Below are 20288 nucleotides of genomic sequence, written 5' to 3'. Positions count from 1 at the left end.
AGGACAGGAGCAATGCGGCGCGGAATAAGGGACTCCCGTGTTTACTGCCATGAGCTAGACTGCCAAGACAACTCACCTTCTTTCTTCCAAGACCTTCAAACTTAATGGCACACATAAATAGAGATGATGAGGAATTCTTTAGCTCAGGAGAGCGGCCTTGGCGCCGCACGAGACACGTTTGCAACAGGCCTTCATTATTAAAGTAAACAAGCCGCTCACAGAGGCTGAAGTTAAATATCTTCACACTTTTGTTTTTCACCGTAAGTGATAGTTGAATTATTTACCGCGGCGCTCGGTCTCCCTCTTCACATCTGAACGGTTCAAGATAATCTCCCACTGAGTTTGAGTTGTTAATCGTTTGATTTAATGGTGGAGAACGCCGGCACTAGTCCGGAGACAAAGCACAGCCACATCCAGACCACCGCGTCGTGACGTCGTGAGAGCAAAACAAGCAAACCCGTGTTTCCTCACTACACAAACATCTCAGGTTGACCGCCCACTGTTGCATGTTTTCTACTTACTTTATCGTCACGAGTCATGCTCGATGAATATTGAACAGCAGATCAAACGCTCCACTGGATTTGTACATAAACAATATGGCTTCACTAGCTACGTTTTTACATGCACCCAAATAATCCGTTTATAATCGGACTGATGAATAAAGCCAAAAATACTCTCTAAGGAAGTTTTTCTAACATTGCGATAAATTTCTGAATGTTCAGTTTTGAAATGTTTTAAAAACTAAGCATATAAATGCTTGAATATGACTATTTTCTCAATTGGATTAAAAAATTCCCTGCATACATGTGCAATACCATAATGCATGTTGTATATACATTATGAGCTGGTCAGTGTAGGCGACTTAATATTTACCAAATACTTGTTACAAAAGCTCATGAAGGCTAAAATGCAGTTATGCTCTGGTGACATTATTGCAGAGGCTTTCTTCGTTTCTGAATGTTATAATTTCTGAGTCATAACACGAATGACTTAATTGTAGAACTGTTACATGTTGTTGCATCACTCGAGCATTTGACTCCACCTGCCCTCAAATACGAAACATATTTTCCAATTGTTTTATATTCCTACCAAATAGACCATCTTGCTAGTCTAAACTGGTTTTCAGAAGCCCTGTCTGGTTTTCCAGCCTGCGTGGCCAAGCTGGTCAGCAAACTGGTCTTCAAGCCTGAACAGGTGATGAGGTTAATACCTCTCTAAAACCACCGAACTAGATCAGCCTGGTAATCAGCTAATGCCAGAAAGAACAGCCGGTTTATGCTGGTCTAAGCTGAAATGTCAGATTCTTATGATTCATATTCACCCTTCTAATCTTCTGGTCTGGCATTTACATTTTCTCTCTCTATTCGCTGTCATCTTTGCACTCTTCTCGTTGAGGGCTTGCAGACCTCACGAAGGAAATCAGCTCGCACACGTGTTTACTCTAAAACCCAAGCACACGTATTACTTGGCGCTCTTCTGAAAATGGCTCCTCGTTCTGTTCTTAATCTGATGTCATGTTTGTGGAATTCACTAATAGGTCTCTGACTCGGTCTTACCCCTCTTATTTGGCGTCCTTCTCTGACTGAAAACACACAAGCATGTAGTCTGTAAACTGCACAGTTCACACTCACTAAAACTGTTTTCACACCAGTGGTCTCTCAAAATTATTAAAAGCATTGTTTATGCTAAAGAAGCCATTCCTTGACTTATTTGAACAACAGACAAAAACAAAAATTCATGCATGCATTTATTTATACATGCATGGATTCATTCATAATTACAGTATATACGCACACTAGGGTATCAGCTGGTGACAAAACAAACAAAAATAATAATAAAAAAAATCTTTTGTTGCTAAGCCAGCATCTCATAGCATTCTCTAGCTTACCAAAAGCTTAACAAAGGCTCATTGTGTTCTGGTTTGTCTCTTCTGTAAACTTTGGTATCACTGTGTTTTTCAGAAATGACATGTTTATTAGTTTTCATATTATATATCAAAGCAGGCTGATACAAAACAAAAATATTTTAACCCAAAACAAACCCAAGCTACTCTTTGTAGTCATCTGTTCAATCATGCTTGTGTGTGTTTTGGGGAAGGAGAGGCATTTCAAGTGTTCTTAATCATTTCTTTCCCATTTACCTGCACTTTAAGTATTTAACTGTGATGATTTTAAGTGTAGATTGCTGTTTAAAACAAACGCTGAGATGCAGTGGATGCGATGTCAATTTTTGCTCTGCTTCTGGGGTTACAGAGTTCTTATTACTGGCCTAATTCTTAATCAAAATGTTGTTTCGGTACGCCAAAACCACTGGCATTCAGTACAGTACATGTTCAGTGCAAACGCAGACGGCAGATGGGAAACTTTCCCTAGAACTCAGCCACTTAAGCATTGTATTTTCCAACCACTTCAACTGAATTTAGACTGTCTGAAGTCAAAAAAGGAAACAGCACTTGCACTAAAAAAATTGGTATATACTTCAGTATTTATTTAAAGATCCAGTATGAACTCGAAGATGATTCTGAGCACAAAAAAAATAAAACCGAAAACCACAACAATGATAACAACAACTCAAAGAGATTGATATGCACCTGTCATGGACCACAAAACCAGATAGCAACCAGAAACAAATTTACTGTCTACACTATAAACAATGTTATAATAATCCTTTATGCAGAGTATAAAGAGATACGATAAGACCAAGTCTGTTCTGCATATGATCTGGATCTTGATAATGGAAAACACTGTAACATGTTTTCATAATAAAAGAACTGCTCACCACAGAAAGGAATTCATTTAGCTTTGGTTGAAGCGTGTGATGCATCAGAACACACGCTCCATTCACACATATCCGACGACCCTCACAGAAAGCTTGTTTTGTATGCATTTAACAGACTTTATTAGATTATAGCATATGTATTTGATGTTTGTCATTTAGGGCTCTTCAAGCGTATCGTCGTAAGGAGCTCTTTTTCACTGCATATGTTTAACTTTCACTTTCCGAGGTAGGTACGGATGGAATTAAGATTGTCAGTAACATCAAGTTATGCAATGTTAGCTTTGCAACAGTAGTATCAACTAAGTCTGTGTTCGATTTAACGATCAAGGCATAAATCTCAATTTCAGATACAAAGAAATATGAATTCCTGGAGTGTAACACAGCAAGTACATCATTTCCCTCCACACAGTACATGAGAACAGTGGGTATGAATATAATATGCTAAAATAGATTAATTTCTTACCTAGATAATGGCATGCATCATATATGGCGACCTGTGGCAGCTGACCAGTGTTGGCCGTTAACATGGATGTCAGAACAAGTAAATCTCACAAAGGAATGTTTACAAGCTTAACACTCGAGGAATGTTCCTGGCTTGAATATACAAGTTCAATACGACAGCACTTGTGACATAATGTTTCTGCAGCTTAATTAATAGATCATGGCATTAGAATTCCCAGGGAATGCATGAACTGACAAAATGCATACATTGAATGCAATGCAATTCTTTTTTGGATAAAACTGTCTGGTAAATGCATAATTAATGTTGATTGACACGAAAAAAATCAATTTTCTTTAAAAAGCATTACAGTTTTAAAGCACTTATAATGGAAGATCCATAAACTAAATAAAACCAGATACTCATACTTGTTCCAATAGTACAGCCACAAGATGTAAACAATAAGCATGATTTTATTGCAGAAAATCACTATTTTTTTCTGCGTAAAGTTACATCCAATTTTACAATTTCATTTCCATGACGATGCTAAAATCGCAGCTCAAACGATGCACAAATTTTAACAGAAAAATCTATATTAATCCAAAAATCGGCCCCATTTAATTTCATTGCAAGGGGTTCAGTGTAATTACTTTTTGTGGTGGTAATCAACATTATGCCACAAATTATGTCGGTTAATTCTTGTATTGAACCTGAAATATTTATTTAATCACTGAAAACCAAACTGATAGAGCTGCAGCTGCTTGTAGGGGGATATCTCAAGTATGGCTTGAATTTAAGTAGTTTGCTTCATTGCATTATCAACGGACTGACAAAAAAGGCAACATTACAATCCAATTGAATGTAAATCACAGCAGGTTAAGTAAAAGACTATAATAAACCTCCAAGGTAAAAACACCTTCATAAACTGCCTCCAGCTTTTGGATTCAAGGCATTTATTCAAAGTGCTTTAATCCCAAAGCTATTTTTTTCCCCAGGCCCCTCATTCAAACTAAAACCACTTTTTACTTAATTGGTTAGCTGGAGGATGACTGACAGGCTGGCCGTTCTCTCATACGACTCTTTCTTCAATACTGCACCTTCGCTAAAGTGGCACAGACAAAGAGAGAGGCTTGGAAAAAAGGAGGATTGTTTCCAGTTGCTGATTTTCCTGATCTGAATGACAGAATTACAGTTCAACAATGCCATACCTGATCTCACTTTGCATTCCAGCGATGTAAGCCACTTAAAAATGGTGAAGGAATTAGACTTAATTGGGGGCAGCGAGTGTGTGTTTTTATGAAAAACCAGGGTTAATGGGGTGGCCGGAGGGAAAATAGACGTTGGTCTGCGGTGTGCTGTGAAGTATGGGATTCCTCAGTGTGTGTTTGGTTTTGCGTGAGTGTGACAATATGTGCGCTCCTCCCAGCTTCACAAGAACGGCACAAAAATGGGAACCGAGACAAATGCAATAAACAATCACAACCGAACCAGGAAGTCCATTCACATTGCAATAGAACAGTGCTTCCATGGAGATTCATCCGGATCTGACAGATCATGACCTATAGGAGCAGAAGAAAAAGTCATTTTCTCTGTTGAGTTTCATAGATGTGGAAAATTAAAGTCTCTTTAGCATTGATGGTTCCATGAAGAACATTTCCATTGACCACAAGGTTATTTAGATTATTAAAGCACTAAGAAACACATGGTCCTTTTATGAGCTGATCATTGAAACCCAAAATTGTTCTTCTATGGCACTGCAGTGAAAACTCCTTTTGGAAACTTTATTTTAAAGCGTGCAGATGAATATATGCCACACATTATGGAGCTACTGATCCATTAACACACTCAAAAAGCAATTTGTACTTACTGGGAGATTTTGCAGTTTGTTGTCTTGACAAAGCGCCCTGTGTAGTGGATATTGCACCTGACTACATTGTTGGTGAAGTCCGACTCATGCACCAAGTACTTTGGGTTAACCTGGAGCTGGAATTTAAACATCATTTAGACCTTCAGTGCAGTGAAAAAATAAGTGCACCCCATAAAATATAAATGTGATCACATTATTACATATTTTGGACATGCAGGGTCTAAAATTAACACTTGCCAAATGCAAGCAAAATTCAGAGTTGGTGAGTACACAAAGCAGTCCTACTCACCGGCTAGCTGGTTACATTGTTTAATTATTCATTTTAACTAGGCCTGCGAACATAGTGTGGTTAGTATCGATTATCGAGCCACAAATACTATGTTGTTCAAATTTGTTTTGTTCTATTATGTTTTATAATGAAATAATGCAGTTTTATGGCCATTGGCAGATGTAGAATATTTGTAGTTTTAGGTTCTGGTGGACAGTATTGATGGTTGAAAGTGGATCAATTTAACATAAAACAATGAAAAGTTGACTTTGAAATCTTTTCCTCAACAAAAATATATGTTGTACAAAACCCACCTGTCATCTGTGGAAAAAGTAAATAGCCCCCACATTTAGTAGCTCATTTCTGTCTATCGGTCTCTATCCTTGACTAGGAGACATTTTTGGCAATTCTTCCAATTTCTGCAGAGAGTGCTTGCCGTTCAATCATCCATTGCTATGAAAGCATATTAAAACTTAGCCTCAGAGTAGAAGGTAATGCGACCTCTTTTAACAGCGGTGTACTTCATCTGTTGTGTTGTTGTTTTGCTGAAGGTCAGAAAGTGAGCGGCTGGGATCTGCCTGAAGAGGCATGTCTGTATCTGTCTTATTTATGAGCACAGGCTGTACCGTACGCATACCGAGCTCATTGCACCAGCATCATCCATAACAAACAGAAGAGTTGGACGACATGCGTGACATCAAACGTCTCTTCATGCCAAACCTTTAGTGAGACGTATTGTATTCTGTTGATGTGTTAGATACGATATATTCTCTGAGGAGACTCTCTTTGAAGATTATAAAAACCACATTCGGTGTGAAATAGAAGACAGAGTTTAAATGTTTTGGCCGTCTTTGAGAACTTTACCTTGAGTATATAGTTTCCTGGCTGAACATCAGTGATGTCAATCCATTGGCAATCAATATCTGCATTGTATGTGTCAAAGCACCCTGGACTGAGACCCTGGAATATTAAATGTAGTTTAATCATAAAAACTATGGTATAATAATAATTTAAATACAATAATAATCAATCAAGAGATTGTGTCTCAGAAGTATACCTGGGTGTGTGAAGTACATGCGTATCGTTTGAGATGGCCAAAGTCGCAGGTCGTGTCCTCCAGACAGAAGCTGGCCTTGTGTCCCTCCGCCACCTTCCGGCCGCTGCTGACCTCTAACAGATCGTAGTGACTGAACTCATCCATACTGTGGTAATGTCTGATCGGAGGGAGAGAAGAGACAACACTGACATGAAAAACCGACCATGGCAATACCACCTAGTGTTATTTTATTATCATTATTATTAAAGCTGCAGTCCGTAAGTTTTGCCTCTTTGTCGCCATCTCTGTTTGAAACCTGCAATTGCAGCTATTTGCGGAATTATCTTCCTTGCGTGGGTTGTGTGTCGGCACGGCTTTAGCGAATCTAATGAATCTAATTAATCTAATGTTTGAAGGTATTTTCACCGGGTATTGTCTGAATCAGTAAGTGATATCTTCTGAATGAGTAAGTAACAAGTCTGCCACTTTTGTTCTGACCAAGTGAGGAAAAAAACATTACAATAAATCGCGTTAGCAATAGTGATTAAATCTAACGTGATTAAATCTCATATCACATCAAACTGTGCAAATTATTACTGTTATACTTTGTTCTCAAATTGTTAATGTTATGCATTGCATGTATATAGAGCTTATTAGCGTTAGGCTACATGTAGATTTCAATTTCTGTACAGTCTAATCTGTAATTGTCATACCATTTGAATTTCATATAAAGAAATTCTTTTAACCCCAAAAGCAAAGAATGCATCCTTAGAACAGGTTCTCTTTAGGATACAAATCTTGTGGAATCCCACGTAGGCTATCTGTAATCAGATGCATATTTAAAACTGTAATACAATCTAATTTCAGTCATATGTGTTTCATAAACACAAATCTTTTTGGATTACAATCCACCATCAAAACGATAAATTCCATTATTCCAGCTGCTGTGAGAAAAGGCTATAAACTATCCGCCACCTGCAGGATCCATAGCATTACAGTTGGTGACATTGAAGCACCTACTGTAAAATAAACTATGAATGCCAAAATCTCAATATAAAAAAAAACAAAAAACTATCAATAGTATAGACAAAAGGTTAACAGCCATCAATCAATAAATAATGATCAATACACATTGAAATAATAATTTAAAGCAATGCTCTTTGTTTCTGGTCAAGTCACCTTTATATACAGCGCTTTTAACAATACAGATTCTGTCAAAGCACTTAACAGTATCAAATTGGAGGATAGAGTGTCAGTAATGTATAATAATAAGATTAAACACTCAATTTTCAGTTAAGGCACTTCATTATTGAATTCAGTGATGTCATTGTCTAGCTCAGTTTAGTTTAAATAGTATCTGTGAAATCAAATTGACGATAATCACGTCTTTGAAAAGCATGAATATTCCTGCAGGAGCGTCAGGACTCTACGTGTCACACTGCTGTTTCTTACCGTCTGTTTGGTCGTTTGGCAAAAGTGTTTTCTTGGCAAGCTGTGGTAATACCTGAAGGACTGCGGCAGGGAAAACCGGTACTTTCCTCTGACAGAGTTCAGAGTTTCCACAGGGATACTATATTTCCCATAATATGCCAAGCATATTAAATCTTATTTGATGAGGGGATGACAGACTTTTTAAGGGTCGGTTGCCAAATCCCTGGGCAAACTACATTTGAATGACAAATTGAACACACACACACACACACACACACACACACACACACACACACACACACTATTCCAGCTAATCACTTAAGGCAACGCTCTTCTACATGTGCAACTGACTTATACTGAATCCAAATAAATATGAGTTAAAATTAGTGCTGTCAAATGATTAATAGTTTTTATTTACATAATATGTTTGTGTTCTGTGTACATTTATAGACACATACAGTATATATTTTGAAAATATTTACATGTATGGAGATGTCTATCCCCCGGTTTCACAGACAAGGGACCATAAGTCATTGGACAATTGACCCAAAAGCCATTTCACAGACAGATGTGGGCTATTCCTTCGTTATTTCTGCATCACTTAAGCAGGTAAAAGGTCTGGAGTTGATTCTAAGTGTGTCATTTGCATTTGGAAGCTGTTGCTGTGAACCACATAATGCTGTCAAATGATCTCTCCATACAAGAGAAACAGACAATTGTTAGGTTTCAAAAACAAAACAGATCCATCCGAGAGATTGCAGGAACACTAGGAGCGGCCAAATCAACAGTTTGGTACATTCTGGGAAAACAAGACCGCACTGGTGAGCTCAGAAACATTAAAACACCTGGACGTCCACGGAGGACAACAGTGCTGATGATTGGAGAATCATCTCCATGGTGAAGAAAAACCCTTTCACAGCATCCAGCCAAGAGAAGAACACTCCAGGAGGCAGATGTAGCTACAATCAAGAGAAGACTTCACCAGAGCAAATACAGAGGATTCACCACAAGCTGAAAAGAACACCAGATTAGACTTTGCCAAAAAAACATCTAAAAAAGCCACACCACTTCTGGAAGAGCATTCTTTGGACACTGAAATTTAGATCAACCTGTTCCAGAATGACAGGAAGAAAAAAAGTCTGTAGAAGGCTTGGAACAGCTCATAATCAAAGCAAACAGCATCATCTGTGAAACACGGAGCAGTGTGTTTAGAGATGATGAGACAGAAGACAGAAGCAGCCGGATCAATTCTGACATGTATAGAGATATACTCTCTGCCCAGATTCAGTCAAATGCAGCAAAGTTGATTGGACGGCGCTTCATCGTAAAAATAGATAATGACCCAAAACATACAGCAAAAGCAACTCAGGAGTTTGTGAAGGTAAAAAAGTGGAATATTCTGCAATCTCCTGATCTCAACCCGATTGAGCAGCATTTCACTCGCTGAAGACCAAACTAAAGGCAGAAAGAGCCAGAAACAAACAACAACTGAAGTCAGCTGCAGTAAAGACCTGGCAAAGCTTCACAAAGAAGAAACCCAGTCCCTGCTGATGTCCATGAGTTCCAGTGGTCCAATTACATTTGAGCACCTGAAAATTGGGCTCAAATAATAATTCATATTGTAGTTTTAGTTTTACTTATACTTAGCTAAAATACTGAATACAGCAATAAATAAATAAAACACTTTAAATGATAGAGAAGTGTGTGTGTGTGTGTGTGTGTGTGTGTGTGTGGGGGGGGGGGGGGGGGGGGTCACAAGCTGGGTTATATGGTTTCTTAGCCTCTAAGAACCAAGGCTCTCTACCTCCATCAAAAATCCTGAGCTCTTACATCAGAGGTGAAGGGCTAAAGTCGATCAAACCCTGAGACTCAAAGAAATCTGACTGACGTTGATGTCTGCACTTCACCTTGCTGTTGTCTTTGTGCATGCAGAGAGAAATCAAAACAGTCAAAGCACTGGAAAGCAGTTTCACCGGCTACGGCCGTTTTTATTTCAGCTATTAGTAGTGAGATGCCAAGGACACTTTCAATCTCTACAAAAATATCAAACATGTTGAAGCGGAGATGTGCGAGCAATTATAGATTATCTTCTGCTCACTGACAAACATCTCCCTGCAGTTCTTCTTCTTCAAAGAGAGTCAGGTGCTTGTTCGCATGCACCATCGTCATCACACCGCTCAGCTGTCTAATTGCATTAGAGACGAGTTAAAGTGCTAAATACTTCATGTACTGACATTTTCAGGTTACATTAATAATCTGTTTATGAGCAAATGCTCACCAGCCGTAGAAACTGACACTCGACTGAACTACATTCAGCGCTTGCATTCATTTTGAGATAAAAAGTGAAGCTGGGATGAATGTTGGTGCTAATGGGAGTCAGGTTTAGTAAAACAAAATGCATCTCAGCCTTCCATTGCATCACTCAAACCTACAGACCAAATACATTTTCATCTACATTATTGATTGATAAAGAATTAAACTGTACTATCATTCCATGATATACCAATTAAAATGATTTAAAAATACATTAAATTTCATCTCAATTAATGACATGCATCAATATTAAAAAAAATAATAATATGTAGACAATCTGAATATAAATATTTAATATAAAGCATTTAACTGACCAAAAGTGAAGACATTTATAATGTAACAAATATTTCTATTTCAAATGAATGCTGTTCTTTTGAACTTTCTATTCATCTGTGAATCCTGAAAAATAAAATGCATCACAGAGCTAGAACGCTCCCATTATTAGGAACATTATCATTGGCAGCAATTTGCAGCTACAGTGAGATCCTAAATCACTCATTTTCAATGACAGATGACAATTTGAGCCGACATGAGTGACAGCCATCATCGATGATGTTCAACATGATGCAAAAGAACAATTCTCACAAATGCTATGTCTCGATCGCAACGCAGACGTGATGTAATGAACAGCTACAGGCGAATAAACACAGACCTGACAAGTACTGACAGACATTAATTTTCACTTGTCACGAGGCCCAGCTGATTGGACATGTTATGGAAATCCCCTCTGAGGATAACAGCCCTTCGCCAAGTGAAGCCAAATACATAAATCGATGCCAAAATCCATTTAGATTCTGATACAAGGTAAGGAATATAAACCAATTGAATACTTGCACAATCAGGCACCATTATAATCCATTATTCTGGGACTTTTAATCATATTAAGGCAGGAATTGCATGGTGAGGGGGACAGAAATTACAAATGTAATACGTTTTTTTTTAATTTAACAGGTTTTGTTATTATTATTATCGTATTATCTCTTACTTTTGATTTAGTAAGAAATCAAATACACTTCTGAACAATAAGAAAGACTATAAATGACAAATATCGGTAGTACTTTATTTGACAGTATGTGTACTTCCCTGGTACATACACGGTAAATATCTGGTACAGCTGTGTTTCTTATTTGTTACCATGTACCTTGTGTTACCACTCATTTGCCTGTAGGTACAAGATATTTACCATGCATGGACCAGGGAAGCACACGTACTGTAAAATAAAGTACTACTCAAATATCTAATAATTTGTATTCTACAATTGTTTCCCAATATTTTCTTAATGACAATTTTATGATTGGTTTATATACTACAAACACCCCCCCCCATTTTATCACATAATAAGGCAGAACATATATGTATATTTTATAGTTTCAAATTATATGTGAATTAGCACAACATTATTCATATATTTTATTTATTTATTACCTGGAGATGACTTGAAAAACACATATAAACCATATATTGTCACAATTGTGTGTTTATTGTCTACACGTTTTATCAGTCGAATCGTTTCTGCTTTTTCTAAAGCTTAGCTACAACGATCACTGAGTGCCTTTGTCCTTATTAGGGATTTCCTTGTGCTTACCTATTTAGAGATTTTATAAAAATATTCATTGATGGTAATTAATGCAATTCCCTCAGAGCTTAGGCAATGATTAGGACATGATATAGACGAAAAATCTCATTTAGATTTGAGTCTTAAATCGGAAGGTATAAAAATAAAAGAAACAAAATGTAATAATAATTATCTTAGCATGATTTGACAATTTTTCAGTGTTCCTTTAGCCATTGTTTTTTGGAGATCACAATTTTAAGATGTCAGCTGGAAAGAGACCTTTAAGATTACGTTTTTGTGTCACAAATAAAATTAGAGAGGTGTCATTTAAGATTGTTATTTGTATTTATCCTGTAAAATAGGTAATTGCTAAATTTTGTAAAGACATTGACTTGAAGTGTGTTTTCTGTAAAGAGGAAAATGAGAATATTCTCCATTTATTTTATGATTGTACAAAATTATTTTGGTGTGATTTTTTTTATTTATTTATTTTTGTTAAGCAATGTATAAATATTGAACTGCAACACAAAGAAAAGGTTGTTTTATTTTTTATGAATAAAAAAAAGTATTATTAAAAAAAATTAAAAATCACAAATGTAAGTGAGCATTGAGAAATCTAAATTTACTCATTTTAAAATAGAAATAGGTCACTACCTGTATACGTTAAAAGCAACAATAAATAACAAAGCAAAAAACTGTAAATTATTTTAAAGCCTTAAATCTACTTTTTGAATAATTTGCAATTATTTGTACTTGTTTACAGACATGTGATTTTCTTATTTCTTTCCATATTTTTTTATTTTTTTTTATTTAATAAAAAAAAATATTGTATTTGTTTTGATGTAATTTATGTTATTGTCCTTCTTCTTTGTTCTAAAAACTGCCATTTAAAAAAAGAAAAGAAAGAAAAATAAATAAAAAAAAATTCAAGAATGGAAAAAAATATATATTAGGGATTTCCTGGCACTTCATAAGTTATTATTTCTATAAGAGTCTGTTTTGGATTTTCTGCATGAGAGCGCCCTCTGGCTTCGAGTATGAATGAAACATGCACTGCACGAGAGTGTTTAGTGCTCTATAATGTTCACATCACCTCATTTTGGTGAATAAAACATCAGGTTATGCATAGACTATTCTGTCTATGCATCTGAATATCCTTTGGCTTCAAATATAGATTTATTTACACTGGCCATAGAAAACCTTTATGTGAACACACCTGCCTGGAAAAAGTGCAGGGGACTAATTTACATTTTATTAAAAGTGCACCGCATCCCCTGCGTATTCTATGCCCATGAGGTCTCCACATATACAGATGTAAAAGAGAGACTCACTGGTGACAGCTGTGCCACTCCCAGGTGTGACGAGGTCGGTTGGGCATGAAATCAGCCGTCCCTTGGTTCTTCACTCTCTGAGGGAAGCGCAGAAGAACCCTGACACTGTAGTCTGTGGTGTCAGCACTATAGGCGGAGCTGAGGAGAAAAAAAACCTTAATGAAGGACTGCAGCACTGAGTAATGAAACATGTTGTGTATATGAGATGAGCTCATAACAGCCGGCTGGAATTTATATGATGTGACACCACCCATACTTCTGCATCAGACATCATCTAACACGCTCCTCATTAGTTGTTTGAAGTATTATGGTATGGTGTGATGTAAACAGTTGTAAACGAGTGTGGGAGGGTTATTGTGTAAATACTGCCTGGTCAGCTTTGTTTTGCCATTTCATAAATAGAAGAATTGAGGATTCTCACCTGGCCAAACACTTCTCCTCTGCAGCACAGCGTAAGGAGTACATATGGGCTCTTTGAATGTATGTGGAGGCTTGGACATAATTTGGGTCAGGAACCAGGTCAGGCAAACCTAAAAACAGGAGAAATCATTGGGGTTACAGTGCAGAACCAGCTGCCGCAGCTCATTTCCTGAAATTACACTGAAGGGGGGAAAAACTTCTTAACTGGCCTTACTACTGGTCATAGTAGGTCATGGTCTAGGCTGGTGTTCAACCCTGGTCAAACTGATTTTCAGCTGGTTTGTAGAATAAAATGCACCCTAAACCCACATGGTATGTGTCTAAATAACTTTAAAACCTCCACCTGGTCACATAAAAAGAACCTAAAACTGCTCTAAAACCACCAAACAGACCGGCCTGGCCACCTGAAAAACACCCCAAACCATTCTAAAAACCATCAAGCTGACTAGTCTGTACACCCAAAAAGTGTGCAAAACTCTAAAATAACCAAACTGACTTGTCTGACCAAAACCAAACCAACTGGTCTGATGAACTGAAAAGTATCCAAAACCACTTTAAAACCACCAAACTGACCAGTGACAATCTGACCACAATGAACATGTCAAACTACTCTAAAACTACCAAACAGAACCTGAAAACCACCCAAAACCATCAAACTGACAAGTCTGACCACCTGCAAAGTGTTCAAAACCACTCTAAAACCACCAAACAGACAAGTCTGATCACCACATGTCCAAATCCCTTTCAAACAAGCAAACAGACCAAGAAAAGTGCACCAAAGCAGCAAACGGACCATCTTTCGAGATCAACTTTGACCATAAAAACCCAGACTGTTTTAGGATAATAACAATGTCAGGTCTCATAACACACTGTCCTGGGGACAAATGTGATTCTTTAATGTTCTAAGCTGTTCTTATGTTACATACTATTAAATGTAAAAAAAAAGTAAAAGATTTCTAAAAAGGCTGTATCCAAATAAGCATGCCTTTGACAAAATACACAAGAGATGAAGAGGGTTTTGAGGAGGTAATGTTGAGGCCTCACAGTATAATGCATTAAACATTGTTTTTCATCTGGTTTCAAGGTCACACAAAAATAAGAAAAAATAACAAAGTGTTGCACGTAGAGAGGGAGAGAGAGAGAGAGTACAAAAGATGAGGGAGAGGTGACAGCTAAACGAAAATGAGATCACTTCCCTGCTGGATCAAAATCGGGCATGTGACCAAGTCTGTTAAAAAAAACCAGAAAAATAAAGAAAAAAGAACAACAGAGCTAGCGGTAACAGCTAATGTTCATAAAACTCTGTACAGTAAGGAAACTACTTATCACCTTTATTTCCACTTAAAATACAAGCTCACATTATGTCTAAATAATCTTATGAATATAATAACAGTGCAGTCTAAGTCCGTAGGTGGACATTAACATTTCTTCAAAGGAAAGGCGACAGCATATTTGCTTTCCTGCTTTGCATGTCATGGATTTCAGAGAAAAGAACCCTGTTGTGAAGATCAGGACCGATGGACTCCAGCGTATGATACCGGAGTCCCACTAGGCCTCTTAATTACCTTAACCAGCAAGACTTTGATGGTCATCCAGCAGAATTTTTTGCCGACAGCCAGACCAGCAATAGCAAACATAAACCAGCTAGGAGTAGCATGAAAATGCAGATGTTTCCAGCAGGGAGGATTTTTCAAAGCAACAATGTAGAGTGAAGATCTAATCTCACTTCTGCTGGAGGCATGTTTAAAGTTGGGAGCAACTTTCACTCTATAAAACATAATGCCCTTGGTCAGTCTCCTTATTTTAGACTCGTTTGTGCCGCCCCTCTACTCCAGTGAATGCTTTGCCATCTCCACCTCTGTGTACACAACTGATTTGCCAGCTCGGTCTGAAACAGACTTCAGCAAAGGCCTCAGGAAACTTCTTTGGTCAGCTTTTGTAAACAGTGTAAAGAGAGTGTGAAAGACTGTGGTTATCCAGCAAAAGTTTCTTCACACAGTCTGCAGTTTTATCCATAAAACGATGTCCTCTGGATTCCTTCACTACACCAATATTCATTATAACTGTAAATTAAGATACATTTTAGGTTGTGTTGAAGTTGACTTAAATTGCTCATAAAGTCCACAAGAATTTAGAAAAACATGAAGACAGCATACTGTTTTTTAGGAAGATGTAAGTAAAATAAATTAATGTCCACTGGTCAGATACAGGCCAGATCTCAACATCCATCTGAAAGAGGTTTAATGCTATGAGTCAAGTCAGATACATGTGTCCCATCTAATGTTATTTCAATTTCTAAGACACAGATTCATAGATAATATATGTTCCCACAGGCTGGAGCTCTGATTTCAACTTATTTGTTTGTGATTGCATCATTGGGTAATGAGTAATGTAATTTTTTTCCACATGTCTACCTTCCAGTGGATTGAGTTTACACCCATTTCCCTTATGACCAGATTTTGTAAACTAGGGTGATTAGTCGTGCGTGAAGTGACTCAAGCAAGATACAAAGACCATTTCATATTACCAAATGATCCTTGGCAGTGGCCAGAAACTCAGTCCCAAAGGCCTTACGCACACCCGCCTCCTCACACACATTCACATATATGCACACACACACATTTTTATTTAGGGGCTAGCAAAATATTTTCTGTTTCCTGAGGCAATGGACCCCATGTGTGTTGGGTAATTTCCATCTCCCACTCCTTATGTAGTAACACCCCACAATCCCCCACACACATTGCTCATGCTCACCACCCACCCCTCAACAACCAAGCCACTTGAGCCCCTTACCCCGCCCTCTAAAGCAAATACAGGGAACATTCACCCTTAGCCCTCTCAATGCAGTCATCACCAAAACCAGAACCAAATCTTCAAACAATGAGCACTCTTTGTGCGGAACAAGTCTCCATAGGCACTAAGCGCACACACCAACTACTACATACTCTTACACCCACGCACACATCCCACAACACCTGGTTCCAATAACCCAGCCTCTGAGATGAAGATGGACTTGGAACTTCTTTGATTGTAAATTGAAACACAATGGCAATGGGGGGATGGGAATGAAAGATGCTCAGACATTAGGAGAGAGTAATTTTCACTGACTGCTTATGAGGAAACAAACAGGAAAAAATTGCTCAAAAGCAATGCCCATTACTAGCTGCATAAGCAAACAGCTTTACAATCAATTTTGTGCAGTTTGTGTCCCTTGGGTTATATGTTTGATAAATCCAAAGAGCTGCCAGGAAACACAAAGAGATGGCAGAAGAACAGCATTTTTTAGATGTCTCTCTCTTTTTCTCATTTCCTTTTCTTGAGAGAGAGAGCAAGAATCTGAAACGAGCTCCACACGTGCATCCATTTCCCCAAATCTCCAGCCGTGTAAGAGTTTAAGTATGTACTGTAGTTCCTCTGGGATTAACTTTACTTAGCATAGCAGCCTGCAGCCTTGCTCAACACATGAAGGAATGCTCGACACATGAGGAAACGCAGTAGTATTCACTGCAATATCTACAAAATACACTTTCTGGACTGCTGGTCTATGACCCAATAAGCAAACTATTGAGTAACATTAGTGTGGGATGTACAAAGAGATTCTTTCACAAGTGTATACAACGTGGATATGCATCATACCTCTTTGCTGAGGACGATGAACACTTCCTGCATTTACGTTGGGGCTCTCATCGTTGTTAGAGATGAGAGGGTTGCGTGGAGGTGGTTGTACAAACGGAGGCTGTGGTTGGGGCCTTCCAAAGGGGGGAAACTGTTCATACTGGGGGCTTTGCACCGCAGGCTGGAATGATGAGCCAGTGTTGCTAGAAACAGGTACTGCAGCATCTCGAGAGTCCTCGTTGTACAGACTGTGCATGTACCTGTGGTCCAATCCATCAGAGACCGGTGGCTGTGCAGGCTGGGCAGGAACAGCTTGGTATGGTTGACCATAAGAGGGATAGTATCGATACCTGTCGTCGGTTGCAGGATCCCCTCCATTATAGCTACCTCCTCCAAAACTTCCAGTGGAGTACCCACCTCCTCCATATCCTCCTCCGGCATATCCCCCACCGGTGGAGTAGCCCGTACCACGGAAGGGAGGTTCGTATGACCTGTCCAAAACCGAGTCATGAGGAGCAGAATAAGGAGGCTGTTGAGGGAACGGATACTGTGGATAAGAAGAAGAGGATGAGGATGAAGAGGAGGATGAGCCGGAGGATTGTCTAAAGCGAGAGCCGGTAGATGACTGGAAGCGACTCGATTCACCTGTTCCAGCTGCACCTTGACGCCAGTTGTCCGGTACCTGGCCAAACCCAAACGGATGTCTGGCTTGACCTCTCACAGTCTCAGAGGTTCCTCTGGAGGGTGCTTGCCTCCGTACATTCCCACCCTGTGATCGACGGTTGGGAGCGTCCGCTAAAAGCACTCGGGGGTTCCTGTCACGCTCCTGAGCCTGAGCCGGGACATATTCAGCTCCACTGTTGAGAAGACTGAAAACACGTCCATTGTTCTCCCATTGAATCATCTGTCTCCATGGGTTTGAGTCGTCAGTCTGAGATTGATGCTGAGATTGGGACTGTCCCCCTACACTTTCAAGCAACACCCAGACCCACCATGTCACGAAAACCACAGGCAGCATATTGACAAGACTTGCATGGAAAACAACTTCAGAAAAGAGTGGGCAGTGAAACTTCAAATTGTATCCCTTGATCCAGCAGGTTAAAGGTGAAAAGGCATAGAGGGCTTACAGTGTCCATGTGCAAATCAGACTAAATGCAGTGAAGAAACGTTGTCCTTGGTTGAGTATGTTGTGCAGGCATTCCTGTGAAGAAGGCAGATGATTTCTGAGGCCCCAGGGCAGGCTGCGGTATGAAAAACCTCCCTCTTCCTTACTGTCCGGATGTTGAGTTGTTGTCAGTGGACTGAGCATTGCTCTCAGGCTCTCTCTAGAGATGACTGCCTGTTGCTCTCCTCTGCACTTCACTATTTGCCTCTCTGACTGCTTACAATGATCTGCGATCCCTCTCTCTCTCTCTCTCTCTCTCGCTCTCGTTCCTGCTCCCTCACTCACTCAATGTAACATGTTCTTTTTTTGAGATCCCACATGGCCCTAGTGCTAGAGCTGTTTCCTAAATTCCAGCAAAGCCAGGTCTTTGCACAGGCTTCCAGAGTCAACATCACCATCTGTGAAGGGACTTGAATATCTAGCGTGCCTGCGCTGACTTCCTTTGATCCTTCTGAACAAGCAGGGATGTCTGGTGCGTGGCCTAGGTTCATCCACCCAGGTGCTAGGAGAGCTGTGGCTTTGTCTCATGTTTTTCCAAGCACAATTTTTTGCACTCATCATCATCATCACAGGAGAAGAGAGGACATTAATATAGCAGGATGTTTAGAAATCCATGTACATGATAGGAGGCCAGAAAAGTCAGCAGAATTTGGAACAAGCAGTTCCATTTAAAAGCACTTTCCAGTAAACAAAGCTAGATGAAAGCAGGCAAATATGCATCACTTACGCTACGAAACCTAATAAAATTCTACAAGCCTTATTTAAATATGCAGAGGGAGTCCAGACTCAGGAAACATTTGTATATGTAACAGATATTAGCATAATGTAAAGAAACTATAAAGATTGGAAACTAATCCTGAGTGTATGGTATTAAAATCTAGCCATGTTTTTAAACATTTGTACCAGTAGGAGCTGAACTCACAAACCAAAATCACATTACTACTTCTGAAGCCAATTATAGCTACCACTGTTACAATATTGCAGATACATATCTGACAAAATGCTATTTTTGAAATATTGCATTGGACTCATATCTTTAAAGTGGACTGAACTGAGGTAATAAATCATGTACAATTTAAAGGGGTCATATGACGTTGCTAAAAAGAACAATAATTTGTGTATTTGGTGTAATGCAATGTGTTTACGTGGTTTAAGGTTAAAAAAAAACATTATTTTCTGACTTTCTGAATGCATAAAATTTTACAAACCTCATCGTTCTAAAAAGCGCAGTGTGCTCTGATTGGCCAGCTATCCAGTGTGTTATGATTGGCCGAATACCTCAAGCATGTGATGGAAATGTTACGCCCCTTACCATATTTAGAAACACACAGCGTCTCCATGACATGAACAATACTTCAGCGAGAATAAAAGTTACGTCTTCTTTCTTTGTGTATACATTTGGGCGGTGCTATGCAAATCTTCCCACACAGTGATGTAGACATGTGGGGGCGTGTTTGAATGAGGCATTTTATGGAGGCGTGGATGAGTCTTAACTTTTAGAAAGAATATCTCTTTGGGTTTGAGACTTTAATCTGTGCGACATTACAGATCTTATGTATGCACGAACAGCTTAATACTCCAAAGACAAAGGAAAACATGAAATTGCGTCATATGACCTCTTTAAAAACACAGTTTGTTAAGGCTGCTGATCTCAAGAAATCAGCTCCCAGCATTGATGTTTCTGCTTTCTTTGACTGGATGGGTATATTACATATTACTATAACATATTTTTGACTTCTGAAGATGAATGAGGTCTCATCTGGCTTCTGACTATTAATGGCCAGCAGCTGGTTGCAACAAGCTCCTTATGTTAAGAAAAACTTCAGTTTTAATACCCGTAACATTTCAACTAACTTTAACTTAAGGGGATTGTTCTGACACTCAATGCTCAAAACATTCGGGTTGCCAAAAAATTGATGCCACAGTTTTACGTGATGATAATGATAGCAAGTTTACTAAACTTTCCACCACCATGTGCTTTGGCAGCTCCAAAGCTCAGAAGACTTGATATGACTGTGCATTTAGCCCCAGAAATCACTAGCTGTGATCTCACCTCCATCTTTGACATCT

At 38.8% G+C, this 20288-nt stretch overlaps 1 protein-coding gene across 1 annotated transcript; it reads right to left on the bottom strand.

The window, feature by feature from the left end:
• Positions 1-1729: 1729 nt before the first annotated feature.
• loxl1 (lysyl oxidase-like 1) lies at positions 1730-18483 on the bottom strand. Its single transcript, XM_079374611.1, has 7 exons — positions 17075-18483; positions 13440-13548; positions 13019-13156; positions 6410-6566; positions 6217-6312; positions 5085-5200; positions 1730-4776 (listed from the first exon to the last, which is right to left on the bottom strand). The coding sequence occupies exons 1-7, from the start codon at positions 18069-18071 to the stop codon at positions 4770-4772; spliced, it is 1620 nt and encodes a 539-aa protein (XP_079230737.1). The 5' UTR covers positions 18072-18483; the 3' UTR covers positions 1730-4769.
• Positions 18484-20288: the final 1805 nt, after the last annotated feature.

This window comes from Barbus barbus, assembly GCF_936440315.1.
Source record: "Barbus barbus genome assembly, chromosome: 23".
NCBI classification, from domain to species: domain Eukaryota; kingdom Metazoa; phylum Chordata; class Actinopteri; order Cypriniformes; family Cyprinidae; genus Barbus; species Barbus barbus.
This window is presented reverse-complemented; position numbering and strand designations above follow the sequence as displayed.

What these genes read in the sequence shown, in the direction of transcription:
- loxl1 (XM_079374611.1), bottom strand. Translation starts at nt 18,071, where the DNA reads ATGCTGCCTGTGGTTTTCGTGACATGGTGGGTCTGGGTGTTGCTTGAA. An exon ending in GAGGAGAAGTGTTTGGCCAG is followed by an intron (nt 13,157 to 13,439) that starts GTGAGAATCCTC and finishes TTTTCTCCTCAG; the next exon opens with CTCCGCCTATAGTGCTGACA. An exon ending in GAGTGGCACAGCTGTCACCA is followed by an intron (nt 6,567 to 13,018) that starts GTGAGTCTCTCT and finishes CCCTCCGATCAG; the next exon opens with ACATTACCACAGTATGGATG.